The 27,710-nt window shown below is 41.4% G+C and overlaps 1 protein-coding gene across 12 annotated transcripts in view; it reads right to left on the bottom strand.

The window, feature by feature from the left end:
- OSBPL6 (oxysterol binding protein like 6) overlaps positions 1-27,710 on the bottom strand; it is a 186,576-nt gene that overhangs the window by 41,362 nt on the left and 117,504 nt on the right. For 7 of the 12 annotated variants that reach the window (XR_008310872.1, XM_053268411.1, XM_053268349.1 and 4 more), the window contains 4 exons: positions 21,162-21,236; positions 14,633-14,798; positions 5,005-5,135; positions 434-541 (listed from right to left, as the gene is read on the bottom strand). Coding sequence is in view for 11 of the 12 variants with exons in the window: in XM_053268411.1 (XP_053124386.1) it covers positions 434-541; positions 5,005-5,135; positions 14,633-14,798; positions 21,162-21,236 (480 nt within the window). In the remaining variant the exon portion in view is untranslated. The remainder of the gene's footprint in view (positions 1-433; positions 542-5,004; positions 5,136-14,632; positions 14,799-21,161; positions 21,237-27,710) is intronic. The other 5 variants (XM_053268359.1, XM_053268383.1, XM_053268391.1 and 2 more) reach the window with 3 other exon arrangements.

Here is a 27,710-nt window from a genome sequence, read left to right as displayed (position 1 = left end):
TAATTCCCATTAAACTCTACTACTACTACTATTACTACTACTATTTAATATTATATCCTTTTTGGCAAGACAGTACACTGAATACAGTGTTAATACATGGACTAAAATGTTTCCCTTCAAACTTTCAAAATCCAAAGCTTGAGGTTCCCAGCTATTTGTCCTGTGACATACACTAGGAAGCAGCTAATTTCTACTGCTCTTTGAATACCTTCACCAAGCTCTCTAATTCTCAAAGATTTGAAATTAGGTCTTCTCAGAAGAATCTCACATGAACTTTTAATCCATTACAAAAGCTCATTACTTTTATTAATGCTACTAGAAGCTGGCGTAAAATGAGCTCAACCCACTGTTTGCCAACTTGGTGAAACAGAATGATTTAGTTATTAGTGGTAATTAGTGGGATTTGTCCATTACAGCAATGCCAAAGTCTTACCTCATCAGGACTAGGGATAATATTTACACTGACAACCTGATCACAAATAACAGACTCTGAATGTATTCTGTTCAAGCGACTCCTTAGTTCAGCATTCTGGTTGAGAGCCTTAAAATAACAAAAATTGAATATTTACTTTCAAATGAACAAAACAGCATAGAGTCAAATCACTGTGTAGCCTATACTATGTCTAGAATCACATCTTTATTATAATGAGTATATTATGAATGGTACTTTTCAGAGACTATCTCTTCTTCTCCGACATTAGTGGTGTGTCTGGAAGTTTTATTGGGTATATCTTCACTATAGATTTATATCCGTTTCAAGTGATTTAACTATCATGGCTTCCTCTCAAAGAATGCTGGGACTGGGGACTTGGTGAGGCTGCTGAAAATTAGAGGTCTATAGTGGTCCTCACTATCAACATAGCTGTGGAAGGCTGTGAATTAGAGTGTGAGACTAGGAGAGAACTGGGTCCAAATCCCCTTTCAGACATGAAGCTCACTGAGTGCCCTTGGGCCAGTCACCTAACATACCTCACAGAATTCTTGTGAGGATAAAATTAGGGATAATGCACATATACATTGCTCTGAGATCTTTAATAGCAATAATTCATAACATGATTAATAGTATTAACTACTACTACTACAGGCCCCAGTTGCTGATTCACTTGCAAAATCATGCCTCCCACCCTGCACCTAATATTTTCCCACTTGCAAGGGAACATACATGGAATTCCTGTATCTTTTCCCTTACGAGGAGAAAAATTGAGAAGGGGGTGATTTTGATTGGAAAGATGGCCCATGAAGAAAGAGTTAAGCAGCCCCTGCCCTTGCAGTGCCGATCATATCCTTCATGACTGTATTCTCCGTTACAGAAAATGTCAAGCGCCTACTGACTCATTTCCTGCATTTCTGCTAGCTTGGTCTTAAGAATGCAACCCTACAGTCATTTACTTGGGAGACTTACTTCTGAGTAAACATACATTGGATGAGGCCAGCACTGTTAATGTAGATTCACCCTCAGTCTTTCCTTGATTCAGTAGATTATATAATGCAATGAAAGGAGAATCCCAGGCTGCCTTTGCTGTTGGGGGGCCATATGCCATTCACAACTGACAGGGCCATGCACATATTTTGCCATTTGACTTCTGGTACTTTTTGTATTAGAATTCAAAAAGTAAATGTTAAATCAGCCCTTATTCAGCCCTCATTCACGTTTACTCAGCAAGGTTCTTCTTTCTAATTTGTGCAGCTCTCACAGCATGAAATATATTGTTATACTAATAAACTGTACCTATAGCTCAATGGCATATCAATCGTATACTACTGATTTTTGATAGACAGACAGACAGACAGATAGATATTACATCCATTTTAAAAGAACTACACTGGCTGCCAAGTTTCTGGGCAAAATACAAAGTGCTGGTTGTATTATATAAAGAGGCAGGGAGAGATCAAATAGCAATACATGAACTGCCTTCATTAGCTGCAAGTAAAAATTAAGTGCTGCAATGTCGGAGAGCCAAATTCTGCAGGTTTGTGGCAAGTAGAATACATTATGCCAGTTGCATACATTATGAAAATGTTACTTGATTACTCAGTTTAATACATCAGTTTGTTTAAAGTGATTAGGCACAAACTATATTCAGCATTAGCGGAAGATGCAGCAACTTAATTGAGACAGCACCATCCACACTTATTTAAATATTCTTTTCCGGTTGCAAAAATAGTGTAACAGCAGTGAGAAAGCAAGAGCAGGTCTGATGGGATTTTTGGCAAGCAGTATTGTAGGTGCAGGGAAGCTGAGATAGGGAAAGAAAAAGAGAAAGACTAGTAAAGAGCTTGTGGTTATTTGAAGTGCCAACTGGAAGGTCTTTTCAGATTTCTATTTAGTCTCAGATAATTTAGTAGATGGGTTTTTCACCTTTTGAAGTTTTACAGTTCTTCATAAGAGGTGAAGGTTATGCTGGCCTTGGGCCAAAATAAACGAATAAACAAACATAAGAGGTGAAGGCTGAAATTCTCCGGGATCCAATGGACCCATTGGATACCACACCAGAAGCAAATTTCCAAGGCTTGCACTGATTATAGTTAGACTTCTATAATCCTTGGCCAATGGCCAAAGCACAATAACACACACAAAAAGAAAAAATAGCATGAACTGACTGGGCCAGTTCAAGATTTTCAGTAGTAATGTCAACTTTTCTTTCCCATTAAGAAAAGTTTATAAGCATATGGTTATACATCCATTAATTTGCACATCGAGATGTACCAGGTTCCTTAAAAACAAGTGTATTGGCAGTAGTTCTTTTCAAAAATGTGCCTCTTACATAGATAATACAGAGACAAAAGACAGGTGAACAACATGAAACAGGACTGAGAAGGTAACAAAAGACCTGTACTTTGAGCTGCTGTTTTCCCCACTTGTGCTCTACCTATTTTTCTCCCAAGAAGATAACCTGTACTTGAAAAAAGGAATACTGAAGGAGACCAAGGTCAGAGTATAATAGATGGCATCAGGTGGCAAACAAGGAGTACAGGTCACACTCTATGAAGCAGAACAAAGATGACAGGACTGCAGAACAGAAACCAAAGAAAAGAGTCATTCCATTTAACAGCAAATGCAGGTAGTCAAGTACTTTTTGGTTTGGAAGTGATAAAATCCAAAAATAAGGCTGTGATTTCTACATACTTGGGGAACTTCCTAAGTATGCCAAAGCATGTTAAGTTGCAAACTTTAATTAAATAATAAGCAAAATATGGTTCTGTGAGCTTCCAGGACCTTTCAAAATGTTCTGGGCTCTTAAAGCAGACCATCAGCTGGTTTAAAGCAGAAAGGGGAAAAAGAAAATTGAGGCAGAGAGAGGCAATTGGCCTGCTCAGCCACAGAATACAGGAAGTATCCTGGAAGGGAAGGATTAAGGCTGGAGCGATGTGTGCCATGAGATTAATATACCCACTATTAGGGATGTTTCAAGAAGAAAGAAAGGAGGAGTAGGGGGAGAGGCTGACATTCAGTCTAAATTATGCATGAGCAGTGCCACTGAAGTTAAAGAGACAAGACTACTTATGAGTAATTTAGTCAGCCACAGTTTCCTTTTCCCATTCTCCCCCACCAGCTGGTAGCCAGTCCTCAAACTGTCCCTTTAGCAATCTATGGCATATTACCGCCCAGAGCTTTTGGATGGGGTGGTATCAAAATGTAAGCCAGCATGGTATAGTGGTTAGAGTGCTCGACTAGGATTGGAGGGACCCAAGTTCAAATCCCCATTCAGCCATGAAACTAGCTGGGTGACTCTGGGCCTGTCACTTCTCTCTCAGCCTAACCTACTTCACAGGGTTGTTGTGAAAGAGAAACTCAAGAATGTAGTACACCGCTCTGGGCTCTTTGGAGGAAGAGCGGGATATAAAATGTAACAAATAAATAAATAAATAAAGCATTAGAGGAAGGTCTCAAGGGTATGGGAAAGGAAAAGAGGTATCATTTCCTCCTTTCCACCCTACTATGAGGCCTGAATATTACAACAGGACTCCTGTTCCAGGCAGACTGGAGCCCTGAATACCAGTACACATCTCAGGGGCTTGAAATACACTACAGCATATTGTTGCAGGTCCCATATGTATAATTCTCGTGGTTAATTTTAGCAAGTCCTATGATATAATACGAGCTATACTCTAGTAGCTAAATCATCCCATCAAAAAGGATTTATAGTTAAAGTACAGAAAAGCAGGTTTCTGAAGATCTAGTGTAGTTCAGTCTGGCCAGTTAATTGGAGAATTGTGAATGTACATATGGTTATTTATACTTTGACAACACTGGAAACTAATACATGGGAGCACAATAGTATTGCGACTGCCTTACCTCCATGCATTGGACATAAAAAGTAACTGATACGTATATGATAAATACTGTAAGCTGCTCTGAATGGTCTAGGTGGGTAGGAAGGGCAAAGACACCAGAGAGACTTGGATTGCACTTGCCTTTGTGTCAGTAATATGTCATACCCAACTCATGAAGGTAAGATAAACCCAGGGCAGGCATAGAGGATACTGATGCCCAACTGAGTATTAGTACGTTCAGTTTTGCTGAAATATAAATCAGACTATCTTGGGAACCCAGAAATACAAAACCACCCAGTGAGCATTTTTGCATGACTCACGTTTACACACATACACACTCAAACAATATAATAGCAGGAGTCAGAAAAGACAGAAGCCCAGTTCCAAGCGGTGGGGAAAACAAGTTATATTAACCTTGTATTTTGATTAACGTTTTTAATTAAAGAAATAGTATTTGGACACAAACCTGTCTTATCTTCTACATTTATATATACATATCTTTATTTTTCTCCATGCACAGTTTTTCTTACTTTTCATGTATGCTTGAAGACATGAAGTAGACCAGGATAGGAATTATTTAAAATTATCCCATTTTATTATATAATTTATAGTTAGAAAGTTATCCAACATTTGCTGTTTAGGTGACAGGCAACTGTCACTGAATACAGGTATTTCCAGAGTTGACAATCTGCAATATGTCTAATATTCATATGAGAAAGTGATTCATACCTGAGAAAGTGATTGCCTGAGACGTGTCATCTGTGTGTTGTGTCCCATGAAATCTTGTTCTGAAACCATCTGCTTAAGCTTCTCTTTCTCTATCGCTATACTGTTGAAGGCAGATTTCAGAAGAGAATGCACTGCAGAGAAAACAAAAGGGATACACACCACAGTACTTTGCATGCAGCCTGTAATACTTTAGGAGACAACTGTCAGCTTGTAATCTCAACACAAGAGAAATCAGAATACTAAGATCTAGATTTCCCAAACATGACTTACCTCTTTTGAGTACCCATCTGGGATTACCCTGGACACATGAAAATGGTCTGAGCATGTGCCAGGGCTTTTTGTATTCACACATGACAAAAGAATAGGTGATTCTTTTTAAACTGGAGCCTATATTCCTATTGTTTATTAAAAAATTCAGAAACTATGTATTACAGTTGTGGCTGCCTTTTTTCCATGATAGAGCTCAGGGCAGGTAGTCTCCTAACCAGGCACTGACTAAACTCAGACCTGCTTAGCTTCAGCAAAGTGGCTACATCATGTGCCCTCAATCATACCCATCCCATCTAGTCTTAACTTCTCCCTCGAACAAAAATAAAATAAAAAAGGAATAAGCATCTCAGCTCCAAGTTGTTTATACTCTGTAACTGATCAATAGCTTAACAGAATACTAATAAAGAAGGCAACTTTGATCTTGGAACAGAACTTTTGGTGATGTACAATTCTGCAAGATAAGTGATAGATGGCACTTTTTCCCTATTGCATGTTTGCTACAGTATTTTTAGCCTACTTTCCAGTAGGCTTATGAGACCACCCGGCATTCTGCGTGTGTGTGTCTGTGTGTCCCACCCTATCAACTTCGCAAAGTCTGGACCAATATGAACCAAACTGGGTACAGTTGTAGGGACACATAGGGACACCTCAACGGCGTAGTTTGTGATGGGAGATGTCATCTACCCTGATCCAAGATGGTGGATACATAAACTTTTGAGGCACAAGTCGGCTAATGGGGATTTCAGCAGCCTTAGTTATAAGTCTCCGAGGGAGCACCAGAGTGGCCCAGAGCAGGTTGTGGTGCACAATGGGTGCAAGGAAGCTACCACCCAGATTTCAAAGGAATTGGGCAAAGGGGTGATTTTAAAAAGATTTTTGAAGTTGGCATGTCTTTGGGGCAGATTCAGGGCAGAAAAGGGGTTTCGGGAGCAGAAGAGTGGGTCAGGTGGTAGTGCCCCAATGGGTGCCTGCTACCACCCAGATTTCAAAGAAATTGGTGAAAGGGGTGATTTTTAAGAATTTCTGAAGTTTGCACGTCTTTAAGCTTTCTCCCCATAAGGAATAATGGGGAATTTCAGCAGCCCCATAACTCCATTTGGGGGGCACCAGGGTGGCCCAGAGCAGGGTGTGGTGTAGTGCACATACAGTGCCAACCACCCCCCAAATGACAAGCCCATGGGGCACTGGGTGTTGTTTCTGAGGTGTTCTTCTGAGAGTACATAGGAACATAGGAAGCTGCCATATACTGAGTCAGACCATTGGTCTATCTAGCTCAGTATTGTCTTCACAGACTGGCAACCTCCTCCAAGGTTGCAGGAAGGAATATCTCTCAGCCCTATCTTGGAGAAGCCAGGAAGGGAACTTGAAACCTTCTGCTCTTCCCAGAGCGGCTCCATCCAGAGGGGAATATCTTACAGTGCTCACACTTCTAGTCTCCCATTCATATGTAACCAGGGTGGTCCCTGCTTAGCTAAGGGGACAAGTCATGCCTGCTATAACAAGACCAGCTCTCCTCTAGATTATCTGGTAGGAAATGAGAGTGGATTCAATGACAAACATTGGGGAACTACCACCCATTTGGCACTATCACCCACCACAACTTGCTCTGGGCCACCCTGGTGCCCCCCCCCTTGAGCTATAAGACTGCTGAAATCCCCATTATTCCCTATGGGAAAAAGCTTAAAGACTTCAAACATTCTTTAAAAATCCCCCTTTGCCCAATTTCTTTGAAATTTGGGTGGTAGCTTCCACCCATTGGGCACTACCACCCAACCCACTTTGGCCACAAAATGGAGGTCCGAATGTCTGAAATTTTTGGGGTCCAAATCTGGGGTGATTTGTTTTATGCCTGAATCTGGGCAACTGAGGATTTGTTTTGTCTACAAGGATTTGTTTTGTCTACAAATCACACAAATCAGACAGATTCTAGTACAAATTGTTATGTACCCAAATCGTTTCGCATATCCCTACTGTCTAACCAGTTTAAACCAAATTAGGTACAGTTGCAGTGAGTGACACATAGGGACACCTCAATGGCATAGTTTTTGATGATGTCATCCACCTCAATCCAAGATGGCAGGCATGTAAACCTTTGAGGAGCAAGTGGACTAACTTGTGAACTGCCTAACTGATTTGAACCAAATTTGCTGCTACAGATGTAGGTATACATAGGGATGCCCAAATGGCATGGTGTATGATGATGTCATTCACTTCAGTTCAAGATGGTGGCTGCATGAACATCTGAGGCATAAGCGGGCTAATTTGTGGACTGTCTAACCGATTTGAACCAAATTGGGTACAGTTGCAGTGAGTGACACACATGGACACCTCAATGGCATCGCTTGTGATGATGTCATCCACGACAATTCAAGATGGCAGACACAAACTTTTGAGGCACAAGTGGGCTAACCTGGGAACCATTTAACTGATTTGAACCAAATTTGCTGCAGCTGTAGGGACACATTGGGATGCGCCAATGGTGTAGTTTGTGATGATGTCGCCCACCTCGATCCAAGATGGCAGATGCATACACTTTTGATGCACAAGTGCAATAACTTGAGGACTGTCTAACAGATTTGAACGAAATTTGGAACAGCTGTAGTGAATGACACACAGGGACAATGGTGCAGTTTGTAATGACATCCACGCTGATCCAAGATGGCGGACACACAAACATTTAAGGTGCAAGAGAGCTAATTTGTGGACCTCAATTTGCACCAAATTTAGTCCAGATGTAGAGACAGGGAAAGGAAAGTAGGCTGATAAGTTCTTACTAGAACAACTTGTTCAGTACTGAGACAGACAATATAAGCTGTGCTGTCTGTAATACAGATCACAGAAGGCATGATATTACAGACTGATTATTTCAAGTCCTCTTACAAGCTTGAGTCAAAAGGAGCATTGTTCTGGGAGAAAAACAAAGCAAAACAAAAGAAAACAAAAACAAAACAACACACACACACACACACACACACACACACACACCAAGCATTGGCAAAAGCAATGCCCCACCCCATTAATTCCTATAACTTGGCAGTACACCTATTTGATACCTTATTCTCAGAAATGCAGCAGGTGGGTTATTTATTATTCTTATTTACAACATACAAGCAACTTACATAAGGCTAATCAGATCGAATGGACCCACTGTGGTTACACTCTATTGCCCAGGTCTGTCTCTCCAGCTGGGAAACCCTGAGTAACTGATTTTCTTATTTTCCCTAGGGATGGATGATATGTCTAAAGGACTAATAGAATGCTGCAAGTGTGCAGTAGTTACCTAGCTCCTTCCTGCCAATAGCAATGTGTTGTACGTGTCCTTCTATGGAACCAGCACAGTTTGCTGGAATAGCCTGAAGGATGGTTCCTAGCATAATGCCACATGTTACTGTACTGGACCAGCATCATGACCACTGAATCTGATCATACCCATAAATAGCATTTTATAACCTATACATAGTTTTTCTCATTATAAACATATTTGTAAATTTTAACAAAGTAGATGACCTATCAGACAGGATCTTATCTAAGGAACCTGAAAGAGTTCCCCAGTTTGTTTGTTTTTACTAAACTGAATACTACTTTCCCAAGGATTTTCAACTCAAATCTCTGGTTTGGGATTTGATGACATAGGGACATAGGAAGCTGCCTTATACAGAGTCAGACCATTGGTTCATCTAGCTCAGTTCTGTCTACACAGACTGTCAGTGGCTTCTCCAAGTTTGCAGGCAGGAAGCTCTCTCAGCCTTATCTTGGAGATGCCAGGGAGGGAACTTGGACCTCGTGCATGAAAGCACACAGATGCTCTTCCCAGAGCGGCCCAATCCCCTGAGGGAAATATCTTACAGTGCTCACGTACGTAGCCTCCCATTCAAATGCAAACCAGGGTGGACCCTGCTTAGCAAAGGGGACAGTTAAAGCTTCTATAAAATTCATCAACTTTTCTTAAACAAGAGTTACTACACCCAATGAAATAATTTAGTCTTAAATATTAAATTATTTTTAGAACAAGGTTTTTTTGAATGTTAAAAACAACAACACAATGAACGAATGAAAAACTATTACTTAGTTCCCTGAAAAATCAATCACAGTAAATTGAAAAAGATGCATCAAAATTCACAGCTTTCAGATTGTGATGGAAAGTCACCTATGAAATATCAGGTGCTGCTAAGAATTTTTACCAGCCAGCCTCCTAAATGTGTCTGAATTGAGCCAAAAGGCAGAACTCTGGAGCCCCCTCCTTATTTAGGTAAAGGAGAAACTGCATCCTTCCTACTCTTCAACGGTTATTAGGCATGTGCAAGCAAGTTTGACATCTAACGTCTTTGACATCGAACCAGTTCAGTTCAACAGTTTGGGGTTGAACCGAACCACTACCTGTTCAGTCCGACCCCAGATGTTCGTGGGGGTTCAGGAGTAATTTTTAAAAATTATTAGTACTCACCCCCTCTGGGAGGCTTCTCCAAGGTCACCGAGGGGTGGGGCTCCATGGAGGTCCCCCCTCCCCCTGCCGGCCTTCCTTGTGCAAAATACTGCCCATCTCGGGTATCCTTCAGCCCTTTGGGGGCCTTTTCCCATCTCAGTGGCCATTTTGGAGGCTGCCGCACATGCACAATGGGCCCGAGTGGCTGGGTCATGATCCAGGCCACGCAGAGGCCCATTGCGCATGCGTGGCGGCCTCCAAAATGTCCACTACAAGGGGGAAAGGCCCTGAAAGGGCCAAAGAATACCCAAACTAGGTGATTTTTGGCAGAAGGAAGGCCAGCAGGGGGAGGGGGAACCTCCATGGACCCCCCCCCCCGCGCAGCCTTAGAGAAGCCCCTTGGAGGGGTTAAATATTAAAAAATGTTTAAAATTAAACATTTAATTTTAATAGAATTAAGGGCTCATTAGATCCCAAAGGGCTCATTAAATTGTGAGCCCTTTGGGGACAGGGATCCATCTTATTTATTTATTATTTCTCTGTGTAAACTGCCCTGAGCCATTTTTGGAAGGGCGGCATAGAAATCAATCAATCAATCAATCAATCAATCAATCAAGACTCCTGAACCAAACCGAACTCAGGGGTTTTTTGATGGGGGGCAAAACCGAACTGGTCCTGTTCTATTCGGATCCTGTTTAGATTCAAACCGAACTAGGCCAGCCGGTTTTGTGCACACCCCTAACTGCCATTACTTATTATGAGAGTAATCAACAGAGAGGTTTTAGCAGGTTAACTCCATATGTCTGAAAAAGACAACAATGTGCTAGTGATTATCAGCACAGTAAAGTTGGTGTAGCATAGTGTCTAAGAGACTGAGCTGCAAATCAGGACTTCAGTGGTTCAAATCTCTGCCATGAACTCACTGGGTGACCTTAAGAAAGCCATTACCTTTCAGCCTCCACTCCCCAGCTGTATATGAGGATAGTAACACTTACTTTACAAGGTATAAGGATTACAAGATAATTAATGTTGTGCTTTGAACACGCAGAAAACTGTATGCAAATGCTAATTATTATTGAAGTTCTTAAAGGCAAGGCTGTATATACGAAAGGAAAGGTTGTGCCATTGAGTGTCAACTCCTGGAGACCACAGAGCCATGTGGTTTTCTTGGTAGAATACAGGAGGGGTTTACCATTGCCTTCTCCAACGCAGCATGAGATGATGCATTTTAGCACCTTCCTATATTGCTAATGCCCGATATAGGAGTTTTCCATATTCTTGGAAACACACCTTTTGATTTAATTTTGTTTTCTGCAGAAAAGGTAGCTCCAATTGTGTATCAAGAAAAGTTGAATTCTGCTACCTATGAAATTGTGCATATTTGCATACAGATACTTATTTTGCACACTTCCTGTCACTGCTAATCATGGGAAAGGCAAAGAGCTATGCAGAGCACTAAAGTTCTGCCTGACCCCAACAACTCCCCACCCCCACCCCTGGCCTCTGAGATTTCACAAGACCTTGCTCAGAGACTTCCAAGTCTATCTTTGCCATCTTAAGGCTAGAAATAGAATAGAATTGAATAAAATATGGAAATTCTCAGTGTTGAATATTTCACGTAACACAGAGACTTCAATGCCTGTGCATACAGCCCTGACTGAAGGTCAGCATGAAAAAACATAATGCTGCTTCTACTATTTCTTTTTGACTGCCCTGCCTCAAACACATAACTCCAGGAGCAGAGTAAGCAAAGCCAGCAATGTCGATTTTTGCTTTGTGTTTATTATTAAACTTGGGGAGGTGCAAACAAGCTTTGTGAAGAGAAAAATGCCAGATTTGCTTGATATTATTATTTTATTTATTATTATTTACATTTTATATCCCGCTCTTCCTCCAAGGAGCCCAGAGCAGTGTACTACATACTTGAGTTTCTCTTTTACAACAACCCTGTGAAGTACCTGTAGCCTAGGCTGAGAGAGAAGTGACTGGCCCAGAGTCACCCAGCTAGTTTCATGGCTGAATGGGGATTTGAACTCAGGTCTCCCTGGTCCTAGTCCAGCACTCTAACAACTACACTATGCAGTCTGTGGGAGATGCATATTGCAGGGTCAAACTTATTTTTAAGTCAAATACGAGTTCTTTGTCTATTGCTCTGTCTGTTTCAACTAAAATGTATTCAGTATTCAAGTTAAATGTGCAAGATGACAACCTTTCAAAATTCAAATATCAGACATTTATGGGTATGAATGTTTTGTATTTAAAAGTATTTTTGGTATGTAAGCAGTTTCAATATCTGTTTTGATTTGTAGTAGTCATTTCAAACACTCTGACCATTACTCACATAATAATGTCTCTACTGCATAGACAGGAATTAATACTTCACAGCCACTCTTATTCTGTCGGACAGAGGGACATAACTAAGATACTGCATGTGTTCTATGAATCAGGGAGCAAGACACAAACCTAATTAATTTGACATGAAATAAAGGATTTATTAGGAGGTCTTTACCACCTTCTTACTCATGTTCTGCTGTCAGATCTTGTACACAAAAGCAGCACTGATGAAGGTGGCTTAGATAGTTTATTTTCCTTTTAAAAAGGAAAGGGAAAAAAGAGCTCAGGATATTTCCGTAGCCCTTGTAAACCTGGAGTGGCTTAGGTCATGTTGAACCAGGCTGCATGTTAGTGTCTGCTGGGCATCAGGGGGAACTGTTTATTCTCTGTTTTTTAAAACTGGCTAGCACCCTGTGAAGCAAATCAATTGAGTCTGTGTAACGCCTTCTAAACTCCATTTTAAGACTTAAACTGCAGGTTTTTGGGCTTCTCACCACATGCCCAGTTTCCCTTACCCTTTTTATGCTTTGCTTAGCATCTAGCTTGATGAAGAGTTCTATGGAAATACTTCGAAGACTTTGTGTTGGTTTGATTGGCCCTAATAAAGGTATCACTAGATGGAAGGAGAGCTGGTCTTGTGGTAGCAAACATGAAATGTCCCCTTTGCTAAGCATGTCTGTCCTGGTTGCATTTGAATGGGAGACTACATGTGAGCACTGTAAGAAATTCCCTTTAGGGGATGGCAGCTCTGGGAAGAGCACCTGCATGCCTGCATGCAGAAGGTTTTAAGTTCCAGGCTTCTCCTAGATAGGGATGAGAGAGACTCCAGCCTGCAACCTTGGAGAAGCCGCTGCCAGTCTGTGTAGACCAGTGTTTCTCAACCACTGGTCCCTGGACCGCTGCCGGTCCCCGAAGGGTTGAGTGCCGGTCCCTGACTGGGAGTCAACCCCACCCCACCCCAACTGAAATCAAGGCACTCACTTCCTCAATTTTGCACATGGTACGGAAGAGGAAGAGTATCACGGAGACATGGGACCCTTCTTGTGCCTTGCCTCCACGTGCTGCTGAGATCTTCCTACAGCTATCTTATTCCCTATCTTTACAGCTTCAAACTGTATGCAGTGCGGGGGCATGGAGGAAAAAGTATGGCAGTGGGCGCCACTTGAAGGGCTGCTGGTTCTTGCATGCTCATTGTTTGCAGCCAAAGGTTGGTTGGTTGAAACCCAGCTGCCTGTTGTGATCGAGGCGCCTTGAGAGGGAACGCTGTTTCTCTCTTGCATCAGTGCGGCTTGCTTGTATGTTGTTTTCATTGGCCCCATGTAGCTTTTGGATTTTTCTAATGGCCCAACATCCCCTCTCCATTGAGTAATCACAAGCACCTCCACCCCCACCCTGCACATACTGAAGACATACTGGAGACAAATTTGTTCACCCAGGCTTTTAGATTCAGGGGTTCTCAACCTTGGGTACCCAGATGTTGGTGGACTTCTACTCCCATAATCTCCAGCCATAATGGCCAAATGCCATTGTTGTTGGGGGTTATGGGAGTTTAACTGAGGGACACAAGGTTAAGAACCCCTAATATTCCATGTTTGCAAAAGATTCCAAATTTAATTATTTTAATGCTTATATTATTTTCATTCTAAACTGCCCAGAGATGCAAGTTTTGGGCAGTAGAGAAGTCTGATAGATAGATAGATAGATAGATAGATAGATAGATAGATAGATAGATAGATAGACAGACAGACTTGAAACCCCTTTACTAACTGCTGGTCTGGGAAACTGCGCATGAAGAATGTAGCGGTCCTTGAAACTCTGCACGAAGAATTTAGCGGTCCTTGACTCCAAAAAGTTTGAGAAACACTGGTGTAGACAATACTGAACTAGATGGACCAATGCTCTGACTTGGTATACGGCAGCTTCTTATGTTCATATTGGATTTTTAGATTTTTCTAACAGACCAACATAGCTACTAGTGATTTTTGTGTGGTCTTAAAATGTGTCAACATGTCATTTGGGTCCCCCAACCCCAAACCTTCCAAAAGGAGGCTAGTTTTCTAACATTTATTGCTGTGTAATAAACCAAATGAAACCAGGTAAATTTGGTATATCCTTTGAATGTTACACAAAAATGTTACACTGAAAGAGACTAAAATGCTCTCAACATATCTGAAAGGCTTCAGAAAACCTGACATTTAAAAAGAGGGTGTCCATACCAAGAGGCTGATCAGGTGGAAAACACACACACACAGTCTGCCTTACTCAACACAACTGTAGTAGTACTGTAGTCACATATGCAGCACAGCCAAGCGGAACAGCACCATGGGGAAGTAGCTCCCATGTGACTGCAGCTTTCTGTAAAGGGGATCTGGAAATATGGAGTATTTTCAAAATTAAAACATACGAGTTCTTCTGAATCAGAAAAGGAACCCTGTCCTTGAGCCTTTGGTCATTCAACCTACTCTCCTCTTCTTTTCGCACAACCAAAACAAGCAAGCGAGCCAGCTACAGACAAAGACACCCACACAATCCTGGATTAAGCTTGTTCACGTGTATGAAATATTACTTCCTGTGAGATGCAGTTTGTACACAGGCAGTTACCTTTCTGTGCCATGAGGCAAAACTCTTCTTGGAGTTTTATGTAGTCTGTGGAGCTTTCCAGGGGGTCAGATACGTGGCTTGGAGGCGTCTGAAATTCGATGTCTGCACAAAGGTTGGGATTGGATGAATGGAGCCGAACAGGAGACATTGTAGCACTGAAAGGAACCTAAATTGAGAAGTAACAAGATATACAGGTCTGTATCTTTCCTCCATGGAACATCAGGTACACCCACCATGAGGCATTTCTCATGTTACCATAATGCTTAATATTCACAGGTATTGGCACTTTTGCCAAGAGATGGTTATTTAATCTCCTTGACAGAAGGAGTTCTGTTTATTTGTCAGAGAGCACCCAAATCAATTTTCTTCCTTTTAAACCAATGCAGATGCATTTTGAGCATTAATTTAAGTTTCTCTTACACTATATAAGGAATAGATATGGTAGACTGAAATGTTTCAATCCACCCATACAGCCATAGCTAGCGATGTGAAAAAGCAAGAGAGTCTAAAATATTTTAAAAGCAAAATATAATCATATATTTGAGGGAAGGGGGGAGGAATGAAATGCTGGTTTTTTTAAAGTGCTGAAGTAAACTGTCTTCCAGAATCATTTGTGAAAAAGTGAAAGGTGGCATTTCAGGAGAGAGAACTTTGCTCCCATTTGGAGTCTGGTCTTTCATATTTGCATGAAGAATGTGTTAGTAGCTACAGAAACAAGATTTAAAGGATACTAGTTTTGCCACCAAACCAAAAATATAGCTAAACATTCCAAAAGTGAATTTACTGACAGATTTATGAAAGCTTTGTTGCATCTGGAAATTGATATTAGATCTACTGCATTAGTACAGCTACAAATCACATACTGTGAAGCTAGACTCTCTTTTAATCTAAAATGACAATTTCAGCTTAGCATATTTATCTATACAATGCAAGGTTGTCTCTTAAATTATGTCTCCAAAACACTCAATTTGTTATGCCATTTCTACTTTTCATTCCCTTTTCAAAATATATGTTTGCATATACATTTCGTGTATATGTTTTCATATAATATGTGTATTTTATATACATGGGATATGTGCAGTTTAGAAATGTACACATAATATATATTCATTTATGTATACACACATACACCTATGGTGCTTCTTAGTATTAATATTCACACTGTTCTGTGAGACATGTGCATGCAAGACAAATGCACGCAACCTTATGCAAGATCTGCAGCATGATATTAAGCATTTCTATTAATGCAACTCAATTTGGCACTCCAATATAAAGTTCAGTGCTAAATAACATTGTTATCCAAATAACTTGTGTTATTTAAATGACCATGTCTGAAAAATTATTGCAAAATATATTGCATGCTTTGAAACATCCGAAAACAGCCAGCATAAAAAGTCATATTACTCTACATTTCAAAAGAATGTCAACTCAGTTACAATAACCACTGAGAACTGGCTCAAAATATTATTTGCTCAAGTATTTTCAGAGACTAGGGCTCCAACACTATACAATGGGTGACATCCTAACTAAAGCTGTGCACATCATGCAATTAAAAAAGGTGCGCATGTTGCGATAGGATCACTGTTTCTCAAGCACAGGGGTTCATGCACGGGGGGACCAATTTTCACTGGTTCCCCTTCCCCCAGAAGTGCTTTGTGCAACAAAATGGCCCTGAGGGCTGTGTGACCCTCATGGAAATACTTCTGCACAGCACAGAGCACTTCTGAGGGAAGGGGAGATTGCAAATATTGCTCTCCCAAAGTACACAAGCCCCTACACTTCAGAAGTGGGGACACTATTGCTACACACATGCCATTTTTGGTGGCACACGCTCAGTTTTAGTTAGGATGTCAGCCAATTTAAATGTCTCATTTAACCATATATAAGAAATTACAAAACTTGCATAATTTTTCACATTTGTCCCACATAATCACCTCTGTGACTTTCTAGGTATCCATTTAGAAGATCTGATAGTTTACGTTCATCAATTTCTCCTAATCAGCCGAACAACAGTACTAAATCTGAACCTCAGTTAACATTTAGAGTGGGGAAATGGCATGGTTCTATTTTGTTAGTTCAGACAAGTAAGAGAAAATGTGTTTAATCTCTCCCTCTCTCTGGGAACCTGCTTCTTCAATGCATACAGTATCCTTGCATTACATAGTGCATTTAATACTATATTAATGCTCTCTCTGTAGCTTTTATTTCAGTCCTTAAGCCATTTACTCCAAGTCTAACTATGTCTTCTTCATTAGCACTACTATTGCAAAAACCAACAATAGCAACAATTATCAAAGCTCCTTGGAAGGGCTGATATTGCAATAAACTGAGAGGAAGTTCAGGATAGAACCTATAACGGAACAACAAAATCTAGAGCTACCTTTCAAAATTGTAACTGTCCAACTTTGTAGACCAGTGTACAAAGGAGGAAGAGCTAGGAGTGAGAAGAGCACCATTCTTCAGCATATGAATGGCTCTGCTGGGGTTAGAAGATCCAAGGACCGAAAAGCTCTTGCATCGATTACTTGGTCTATTCATAGTTAGCACAGTTCTATAGAAAAAAGGGCAAATGGGTATGCTTCTGCTCCAAATATGGAATGCTAATTTGTTGCACACTGACTGTCAGCACCCAGAATCCAAAGGACGTAGGAGAAATTTCTGAAACTCCCCCTGTAACTCTCCCTCCATGCTGTCCAACAAGTTGTTCCCCATATTTAAGGGAACTTTGGCAGCAGACAAATGTTGCACAAGGATCTGTAGATGGGAAGAAGAAAGAAAAGTTCCAGAGTGTGCATGAAGTGCATGCACACACGTGGCACTTTGAATCCCAAACCAATATTTACAAAATTTACAAAAATGATCTGAATGATCTGAATTATAACACCTGAAATTATCTTACTGGCATGGACGAGAGCCATTCAACTCATTTTTTTAAAAAATGTTGGCCAGTATGCTGGTAAAGAACAGTGCAACTATGCCTCTCAATCTATATTTTTCAACCCTGAAAACAGGGTAGATCAAATATTCCAATATTGGCTAAACAAATACATATTAAAGTAATAATTTAAAACCATTTCCTTACAACAATTCCAAGTCTCATTCATTTCCAAGGAATGCAAGGGCAGAGGATAATTTGTGAACACGAGCTAGAAGTATTAGGTGTTTTAATAACAACCTTTCAATTTTCAGTTTCAGGAATCAAATCCAGTACAAACTTGTGCTGTATTAAATAATTAGGGTTGGGGAGCGGGTTGTATCTCAGGCCAACTGGCTAAAAATTAGACCAAACATCTGGAATGAGGGTAGTGTTAGGGTAGAGAGAATTAAGCAATTAGTTGAAATAACTGGCTAATATGGTAACTGTGGGTTAAAATTAAAGATTTTTTCCCCACAAATAGAGGCCAAAAGATTTATTTTGGAAAATGTGGATACACTTTGGAAAGAAATTTGTAAAGCGTTGAATTGTGACAATATATGTGGAAAGTATATAATGCTGCATAAGGAAAGCTTCCCTCCAAGGCTCATACTTCCAGTGGAGACTGGAAGGTACATGGACTGTTATGTGAAGGTGAGTACAGATGTACCATTTTATTTGTGCAGGTGTGGCACAATGCATGTTTGCCATCCACAGTATAGACATACTTTTCTCAGTTGCAACACAACCTTCCATTAAAAAAAACACCCATGTTTCCCCCAGTTTCTTCATCTGCACGTAAATTGGCCATAGCATCCACTGGATAACTCTATGCTGCTGTCTCCCCCTACACTGCCTCTTCTGTATTATTCACATTTATGCATGCCTCCCAGATGCACTATCCATCTTCCCCTCTTCTTTTACATTCCATTCCTCATTCATAGGCAAGCATTCCCAACATTTTTGCCTGGGTTCAGTGGCCTGCTCTTTCACTTCAACTTTCCCCCCAAGTTTCAGAACTATACATTTACATAAAAATTTATCCCAGAAGAGGAATCTCATCTCTATTCGTCCTCCCTTTTACATGACCACTGGCAAATGTGGAAGCATGAAAAGTTCTTTACTCTCACAGATACAGGGATGAAGAACGAGTCCAGAGCAAATGTTTTCCTTCCTTCACTGTCTACTGTTCCACTGGCAAAGGGCAATCTTCCCATTTTCATTACTACTTGGTAAGTTCCAGGTTTTGTGACCCATTGAAAAATAGCATAACAGAACCTGTCCCTGCTCAAGTTCCACAGCTCTGAGCAGGAAAAACATATTCAGGCTTGAGGAAAACATATTTGCACTTGTCACCTGAGGCACTAGAGGAACTGGCTGTTCTTCTATGAAGACTAAGTTTTTTAAACATTTACTCTTACTAAATTGTTTAGTAAAATGTGCCTCTCAATGTAATACAGGTCTCTTGGGGTGGAAGAAACACCTGCTCTAGTTTTCAATCCACTGGTGTGGTAGAATGCGACTTCAAAAAGGGGGGCAGATATGTTTGCCACACAGCTTGAAAATTTTGGTCATACTAAGCTGGGAGAAACTGCATCAACTGAAAAGAAAAAGTACATCTGTAAGCACTCTTAGTGGGCCGCAGCAGGCCCTGCTACATTTTTCTGTCTTCAGTGAAATACTGGGGAGCCCTTGCTATCACAGAGCCTCTCATTTCTTGATAATCCAAATTCACTAGTCCTATTCAGGACATAATATTGTACAAGTGTACAGATGTCTGTACATTTGAACATGTGTTTGTGTGAATGACTGTATCTGCATTCATTTTAAAAGTGGACCTAGGTACAGGCCCATTAAATGCATGGGACAAACAGGCAGTGTATCAGTGTAAGATAGGAAGTGCGGCTGTACACAGGTACAATGTGTGAATAACTGTACCTGCATACAGATCTGTTCTACAAGTGTTGAACATAGTGTTGAATGGCTACTGTGCCATTCCTATATGATTTATGTCAGTGTAAACCTACACAGAGAAATCTTCTTTCATTTGAACTTTATATGAAAAACCAGTCACTCCCAGCTATTCAGATGAACCAAATTATACACACTTTCAGTGTGACTAAATTTTCTTTCTCCAGAAGTCTGTTATTTGAAAGAAAAGAAAAGAAAAGAAAAGAACTGGTAGTGGCAGTAATATGACTTTTTGAGACTTTGGACCAGAAACAAAATGTATGTAATAATATAATCTAGCACGATGGAATTCTGTGATGGACCTGGTAACCACCTGTCTTAAATCTAGTTTTACCATAGTTGCTTGATGGAATTACAGCATGACCATAGGCATGTATACTCAGAAGCAAGGCCTTCTAAGTTCAAAGAGACTTACTCCCCAAATAACTGGCTATAGGGCTGCAGTTTCAGAGCCATAAATATATAGCTACTTTCCTATTATTTGATGCTATATATGTTATGAGTGAAAACAAATGCCATAATTAATTTCACTGAGGCCTAATTCTCTCACCACTTAAGGTGGCTTCACATATTTTCTCTATATGCCAAACTCCACCCTTTTTTATATGCATGGTGTGTCCAGTTATGCATTCTTTATTTGAATTTCACCCAATAGGGGATCAGTCTGCTGCTTCTTATGTGATGGCCATTCAAAAAAGTGGGGACTGCTGTTTGTCTGTTCGCCGGGCTGTCTCAATGAGTTTTGTGAGGCTTCTACAAAAGATGTAATCGTCTTTTGATCTGGAAGAATCCCTATGGTAGATTTCATGAAATAACAGAATATGATTAGAGCTCTTCTCACTCCCTGACTCATCACAGTGACATTTTTTCTCACTATATTTTGTGCTTGCAGGTCAGAAGTCAGTTGCTTGGTTGCAAACATCTTAACTCTCCCAGACCTACAGTCTCTGTCCCAGAGCAGAGAGAGAAGAGTCACCTGCAGCAGATGGGATGTTACTGAGTGATGGAAGTTATATGGTCAGTTGCCGCATCATACAAGAGCATATGCAACGGGCTATTTGCAGTTATTGGAGTATTTGAAATAAGTACAGTTACTAGAGCTTGTGGCGAGGCTACTTTTCATTGATGTGCTACCTCAATAGACATGCTACCAGAGAGAACTACAGCTAGCCTTTATGTGCTCAGTGCACATCACAAGGAGAACCATGCATACAAAATGTAGAATTTGGCTCAGAAAGCATGCACAAATCCACTCTTGTGCCCGTGAGAGAAAAAGCTGTTTTTATTTTTTAAAGAACTGCATACCATCCAGCTAAGCACTTTAAAGCCTAATCCAAATTCAATTCAATTGTTCACCACATGCTTAACTTTTTCTCATTGAAACCAATGGAACTTAAAAGTGCCTATGTTTGGCTGGACTGTATACATTTTTTTAAAAAGTGTATTTGGCTGCATAAAGCACATGTAAATTAAATGGTTTGTGAGCCCACAACACTTTTTGTTATGTGGCACGGCTGACCTTGTGACTCCCCAAAGTGTCATTCCCACAAACATCTGAAGTAGATCTCAAGCGCATCACTAGAAGACATTCAATATAAACCGCTTCCCATCTTTAAAACTGTAGGTGCCTTGACCATCACTCACTGTTGTAGCCACTGCTGCTGCTAGTCTCTGCCGGCGCCGTGCGGTACTGAATTGGCCCTTCAGCGCTGTCCCTTCCTGACAGTAAATGGGAGAAGAACAGGGAAGCAGAAAGAAGGGGAAAGGATGATGGAATGCAGGAACATGACAGATGGTCAGAGAAGGGAGGAGGAGATTCTTTAACTGAGTTTTATTTCCACAATGGGCCCATTTCTATCACTTTATGTAAACTGAAATGTGGGATTGCCTAGACCAGCACTGTAACCAGGAGAGTGAGAAAGAGAGTCATCCAATGTCTTCATTAAGTGCCTCCATTCCCAGTTAAATCATGGTAAGCTAAATTAAGTTTTTACTTCACTCATCACAGCCTGATAAAGTGAGGGCAAGGTGAAGCAATCAGACAACCTGTTGCACCATGAATCTGGTTGCAATGGGAATCAAAACAACTCTTACTTGCAAATGCAAACTTATCCTGACTTTTAGGAGTAGGTAACCTTGGTATTAAATATCATGTTTTGTTTCTCAAGCACGTTATGTGCAAGGTACTTCAATACATAAGAATTATTTCTGCAAGGTGTTCTTAATGGCCATCTAATACATGTAAACTGCAACTGAATGTCTGGAACTTCAGTAGCAAATGGTAAACAAGATGCTATGAGATGAAAAAACAAGATGACAAGATTCTAGATTTTGGATGCTGTCTATCTACTCAGCGTAGTAGCAATCGCCTGATATGCTGCTTTCTCAGTATGTGGGTCTACTACAGTTTACAAGCTAAACTACAGAAATAACATATGTAAAGTCTAAAGGTATTTAGAAGTAAATATTTCTCTGTACACCTTGATGCCCCCCTCTGGTTGTACCTGTCCCACTTTCATGGCACACTTTTCATCCAGAGTAGCGATTCTCCACATAAAACTTTGTGACTCTACCTGTTTTTTAAAGTAACTAAGCTGTAACTTCATTTCCTTTCAGACTTATTCTGCATCACACCCAAAACATCATCAAGGACTGCAGACAAATACTTATTTCTTCACTATTTGCATACTACATCATGCAAAAGGTGCAGACTGATTTGATAACAGTCCTTCAACATGCCATTTAAAATTCTAAGTGCTACTTCAGAGCATTCAGTAAGAAGGCTACAACCAACATCTTTATATTCTGACTAATTTTCTTGAATTTTTCTCCCAATTTTATTTATATAGCACATGTACATACCACCAAACACAAGCGTCTCATGGCGGTGTACAATTGGTTAAGAACAATTACAAACAATAACATCAACAGCTAAAAAAACTGATTAAAATTAAAATTCAACTAAAAGCCTGACTGAACAGCTGAATCTTCAATGCTCTTCTGAAGGCCATCGGAGATGATGCAGCTCTAACTTTGACAAGGAGTGCGTTCCACAGTCCCAGGACAAATACAGAAAAGACTCACCGCTGAGTCGCCACCATACAAGCCAGGGGTAACCAAGGGTATGCTTTCGCAGGGTAAATGGTTAAATGACCAAGGCTAACTAGTAATGGTGGAGATAAGGATGTACCATATTCCTTGTCCACCCCTCTGGTCAGCTCCGAAACCTCTCTGCATTCAGGCTTCCTCAGATATTCATATCTCATATCCAATATGACAGGAGAGCAAGTCTCAGGCTTGCATACAAGGTCTTGCTCTATTCTCCCTGCCTTGCTCATTCAGTCTGTTCCTGAACTGAGAAAGTGGAACAGACAGGGACTTAGGAAGATTCCAGGTACAGGGAACCCAATACTGTCCTGGGTCAAATATTACTTTTTACTTAGTGGGAACAGTGCAGGGAAGAGGCAAGAACACACAAGAACCAGAAGACTATCTTAAGCTTCTAGCAGTGTACAATTGGTTAAGCTTCTAGCTTAAGAGAGAACTCTCAAATTTAACTGGGCTCTTAGCTGTATTCAGCAGATCCTTGAGGAGAAAACAGGTTTCCTTGAAACACAAGCCTCTAAATTAATTTCATTTAATATTAAAACAAAACATACACTAGCAAGTCAACATAGTCCTATGAGGTCAGTATAACTTGGGAGGAGGACAGATAAGTTAATGTCTCTGGTTGCAGACTGGGTAACCTTAGACAATCTTTCTCACGAAACCAATACTCCTTCCACAAAGGGGGGCAATAGGGTTTCACACTAAAAACCTATTCACCTCACAAGAATACATATTAAGTGCCAATGATGACTTTGCCTTCTCAAAAATGCTATACAAACAAGACAAGTCCTGTGAACTTTACAACACGCAACATTAGCTTATTAAGGTCATTCACACAATCCTGTACGCAGCAGGAAGAGTGGGGTGGGGAGGCAGGATCACACCTACCTCCCCCACAGATTATCCTGTTTGTTCCTTTGGCTGCGTGGCTTGCACACCCACACAAGCAGGGCTGTGGGGAGCCATGCAGCCACCTGGAGGTCAGGGAAATAAAGCCTGGGCTCCAGAAATCCCTCAGTGCACCATGTAAGGAGCACAGGGCATTGGAGGATTTCCCCGTTGCATGGCTGCTTGGGCTGCAGGCAGCCTGAGTAGGCACACAATCAGGATCTGAGGCAGATGGGTGCGGTGAACCCTTCTACCTCAGTAATAGCCCGGGGGGGTGGGACTCGGGCTACCTGGAGGGGCAGCATAGGGATTGGGCCGGATCCTGGGGCTCCACACAAGCAGCCCTAACTGGGTAGGGCTATGCAAGCTTGGGTAGGGCTGCTTGTGTGAACAGCCTATGTCTTTAGATGTTACTGCAGCCCCTCTTCTTTTTTTAATTTTTCTGGTGGTTCTGGAAAGCACTTTGCCTGACTTAACTTCCTAAGTAGAATTCCAATTTCCAAAGTGTGCAGCAGTAAACCAGAAGCTTACAGATCATTTGCAAAAGCTTATATATCTCAGTTTTAATGTGAGAAAATTGTTTAAACAGGATGTCAGAAAGCAGATTAAGCAAATAAGGAATATTTGGGATCCTGGAATATTTTCTGAACATTCTCTCTCAAAAAGCCAAAAACTTTCTTTTGCTACAGATTTAAAAAAATGGCTCCACTGAAAAAAAGCTATTTTTGTGTAAATTATGAAGTCTCAGATTTTTAATTATACAAACAAAAGGTTAATTTAGGCTGTTCTCTTTTACTTCCTTTCAGAATAATGGTATTTCAGCTCCTAGATACTAGAATCATAAAGAGGGATTGGGGAGGCAAAAGCAAAACTTTTCATGAAACAGTCTACACCAAATGTTTGGTTTTCAGATAACAGATATTAGAAGCAAGGTAACAGACAGGGTTATATACAAAACCACAAGTAAAACACAGCATAAAAACAAGCAGAAAGATTTTGTTAAAAGATGCAACACAGTTTATAATTTGAGCAAAGTACTATTGTCAGATAAACTTTTTTTTTTTAAGTTCGACATCTTATTCCAGAAAATCTCATCGCAATAGAACACACATACACAGGAACACACAAATAAAATATAGTTTAATGTCTCACAGATGTACAGTTTCTCTTCCTGTTTATTTAGCCACTTGGCAACCAGGAGTCCAGTCTTGTAGGGGTGTGCACTAACAGCGGTTCGAGCACCATTTGGGAGCAGGGACCAGGAGCTTTAAGAAAGAGGAGAACAGGTTGTTACCTGCTCTTCTTCTTCTTCTTCTTCCTGTGGATGGTAATGGCATACCAGGACCGTATGGTCCCACTAACGCCACCTACTGGAAGACCGATAAAAAGCTTAAGCGTTTAAACTAATATAGATCTACAATCGTTCAAATAAACGAGACGACTTGAGGAAACTCCATAAAAGAGAGATCGCCAGTTTCCAACCTCGTCGATCCAAAAACAACTCCCAAATAGACCTACCGCTAAAACCAGTGGATTGAAGAGAGAGAAGAAAACCAACACGATCGTCACTGAAACGAATACAATCCCACAAAAGATGGTCCACAGTTTCAGAAACTCCGCAGAACTGGCACAAATCATCCTCCTGCTCTCCGCCACCACATGCAGCTTCCTGCCCGGGCAGCATGCATCCCAAGTACCCCTGTGCAGCACGAATATGCACATGGCGTCTGCATATGCATGGGTGCCATTTGCATGGTCAGCAACACCATGCTGACCACACAAATAGCACACATGCATGTACGGTCACGTGTGTGCTGGTGCCACATGGGGGTTCTTGGGACACATGCTGCCCCGACAGGAAGCTGCATGGGTTTGGCAGAGAGCAGGTAAGGATGTGCTCTTCTCTTTCTTAAAGCTCCCGGTCCTGCTCCCAAACGATGCTCGAACTGCAGTTCATGCACACCCCTACTGTCTTGCATCTGGAAGTGGGAGGTTGTCCATCCTCCAGTTCACACCTCTATTCCCCCACCCTACACTTCTCCTCTATGCATTTCTAGAACTAAGAGAGAAAGCTATTACACAAACACACACCCCTCTTAAAAGAAGTTGCCAGAAGTCGTAGCAAGAGAGGAGAACGGGAAGGAAAGCAAGAACTAGTTTACTGCATTTGCCCAAACGTAACTAAACTCAATTCTGCTTTTCCCCCACCCTGTCCCTGTTCCCCTGCTAGGCAAAGTTAGAGATAGTCACTCCAGCCAGCTGGGGCACATCCTTCCAGATGAGGCTTTGTAATACAACCTCCTTTCTCCTGCAACCACCTGTGCTTCATGAAAACATGCCTGAGAGACTCCCCCTCAGGGGTTTATCTTCAGCAGGCACAGGGAGGTACAGAGGGAAAGGGGGCCCATCAAAAAGCACCCCTTGTGCAATGGAAAATACTCTTCCACCAAGCATAATGAGTTAGGATGTCTGTCAATATCTTCTGGCATGCTTCTGTAATAAAGGAAGTACTGTATTCCATTTTCCATGTGGATCTACATGGGAAGAGCTAATCAAAGGACACTGTAGATGTAGCTTCATATGAATCTGCCAGGGACATCAGATCCTGATTGCAGGCCTTGCTCTTGGCCCTGCCACTGAGACAGATTCAGCTGGGTGGAACTAGGAACAAAGCCTTTTCAGTAGTGGTCTCTCATCTTTGGAATGACTTCCTAGAGATCCTTTATCAGTCTCCATCCTTGATTCACTTTAAATAACCTAAAAAATTTCCTTTTAAAATAAAAATTTCAGAATTGGTTTTATTGGTTTTATTTCGTTTTCCAGTTTTAATTCATTTTGGTCCTGCCATTTTATCCTACTGTTGATTTGTACTTATGCTTGTTTTTATTATGTAATGTTGTTTTATTGTGTTTATTTAAGCTGCCCTGAATAGCAGTGTGCCGGAGGGTGAGGATAGAAATGTTTTGATTAATTATAGAGAAATCAAAATGGCCTCCTAACCTGCCATTTTGCCTCACTGGTGGAGCCACCCCTGGATGGGGAGAAGTTGAGTGTGGGAAATCAAAAGCTAGGGGAGGAAAAGTAATCTCCTCACAAATGCTCTTTTCCAACAGCCCAAATCCCTGTTGGCAGCTGTTTCCTGGAGAGAGAAAACCAGCTGCATAAGTAAAATTCAAATGGTTTTGCAACAATTTGGGTAGGAGTATGCCAGACCCTGCAGCCTGCTAACCAGGCAGTGCCAGTCTAGGAGCTGAAGGGAAGCTCATCCTCTAGTGCAGGCCTGCTCAACTTAGGCCCCCCAGCTGTTTTTGGACTACAACTCCCATAATTCCCAGCCACAGTGGCCAATAGCCAGAGATTATGGGAGTTGTAGGCCAACATCTGCAGGAGGGCCGAAGTTGAGCAGGCCTGCTCTAGTGTCATTCTTGCCGGTGGACCTTCATGTCAACCAAGAGGAGGTACTTCTCAGAAGTAAAGACTACTGCTGGATCTCAGAACTGCTGGAGAAAGTTTGTTTTTTTCTTATGACTTTTAATATGAAAAGCCTTTCCGCTAAGACTGTACAATATAAGGAGAAATAAAATATCATGTGTTATCATTGCTTCTTGTTCTTCAAATCAGGCTGCACGGCTTGTTTGCCCTGGCTCCTTTGATAGAGCACAAGGCAGCAGCTGGGAGCCCATTGGCCCCTAGGACTGGAGGGGGAGGAGTTAAGGTGGTTAGCCTTCGGCATCTCTGCTCCCTCAGTCTGGTTCAGAGCAGCAAGCTGGATGGTCGTATCCAGGCTGGAGGGAGTTGTTGGTGGTAGTGAGGGGGCTCCAGCATGGCTTCAAGGTGCAGCCAGAATGGCAGAGATTCCTGTGGGAAATTGTGGTTGGAAGATCTGGGAGCTATTTCCCCATGATTGAAGATGATTTTCTCGGGGCAGCACTTCGCAGGGGGGACTGCTTGGGAGCTAGTGGGGCATAGGAACATAGGAAGCTGCCATATACTGAGTCAGACTACTGGTCTATCTAGCTCAGTATTGTCTGCACAGACTGGCAGCAGCTTCTCCAAGGTTGCAGGCAGGAATCTCTCCCAGTCCTATCTTGGAGAAGCCAGGGAGGGAACTTGAAACCTTCTGCTCTTCCCAGAGCGGCTCCACCCCCTGAGGGGAATATCTTACAGTGCTCACACTTCTAGTCTTCCATACATATG

The sequence above is a fragment of the Hemicordylus capensis genome, chromosome 1 (genome assembly GCF_027244095.1).
Source record: "Hemicordylus capensis ecotype Gifberg chromosome 1, rHemCap1.1.pri, whole genome shotgun sequence".
In the NCBI taxonomy this organism is placed as follows: domain Eukaryota; kingdom Metazoa; phylum Chordata; class Lepidosauria; order Squamata; family Cordylidae; genus Hemicordylus; species Hemicordylus capensis.
The sequence above is the reverse complement of the archived record's forward strand: the minus strand, read 5'-3'. Positions and strand labels throughout refer to the sequence as shown.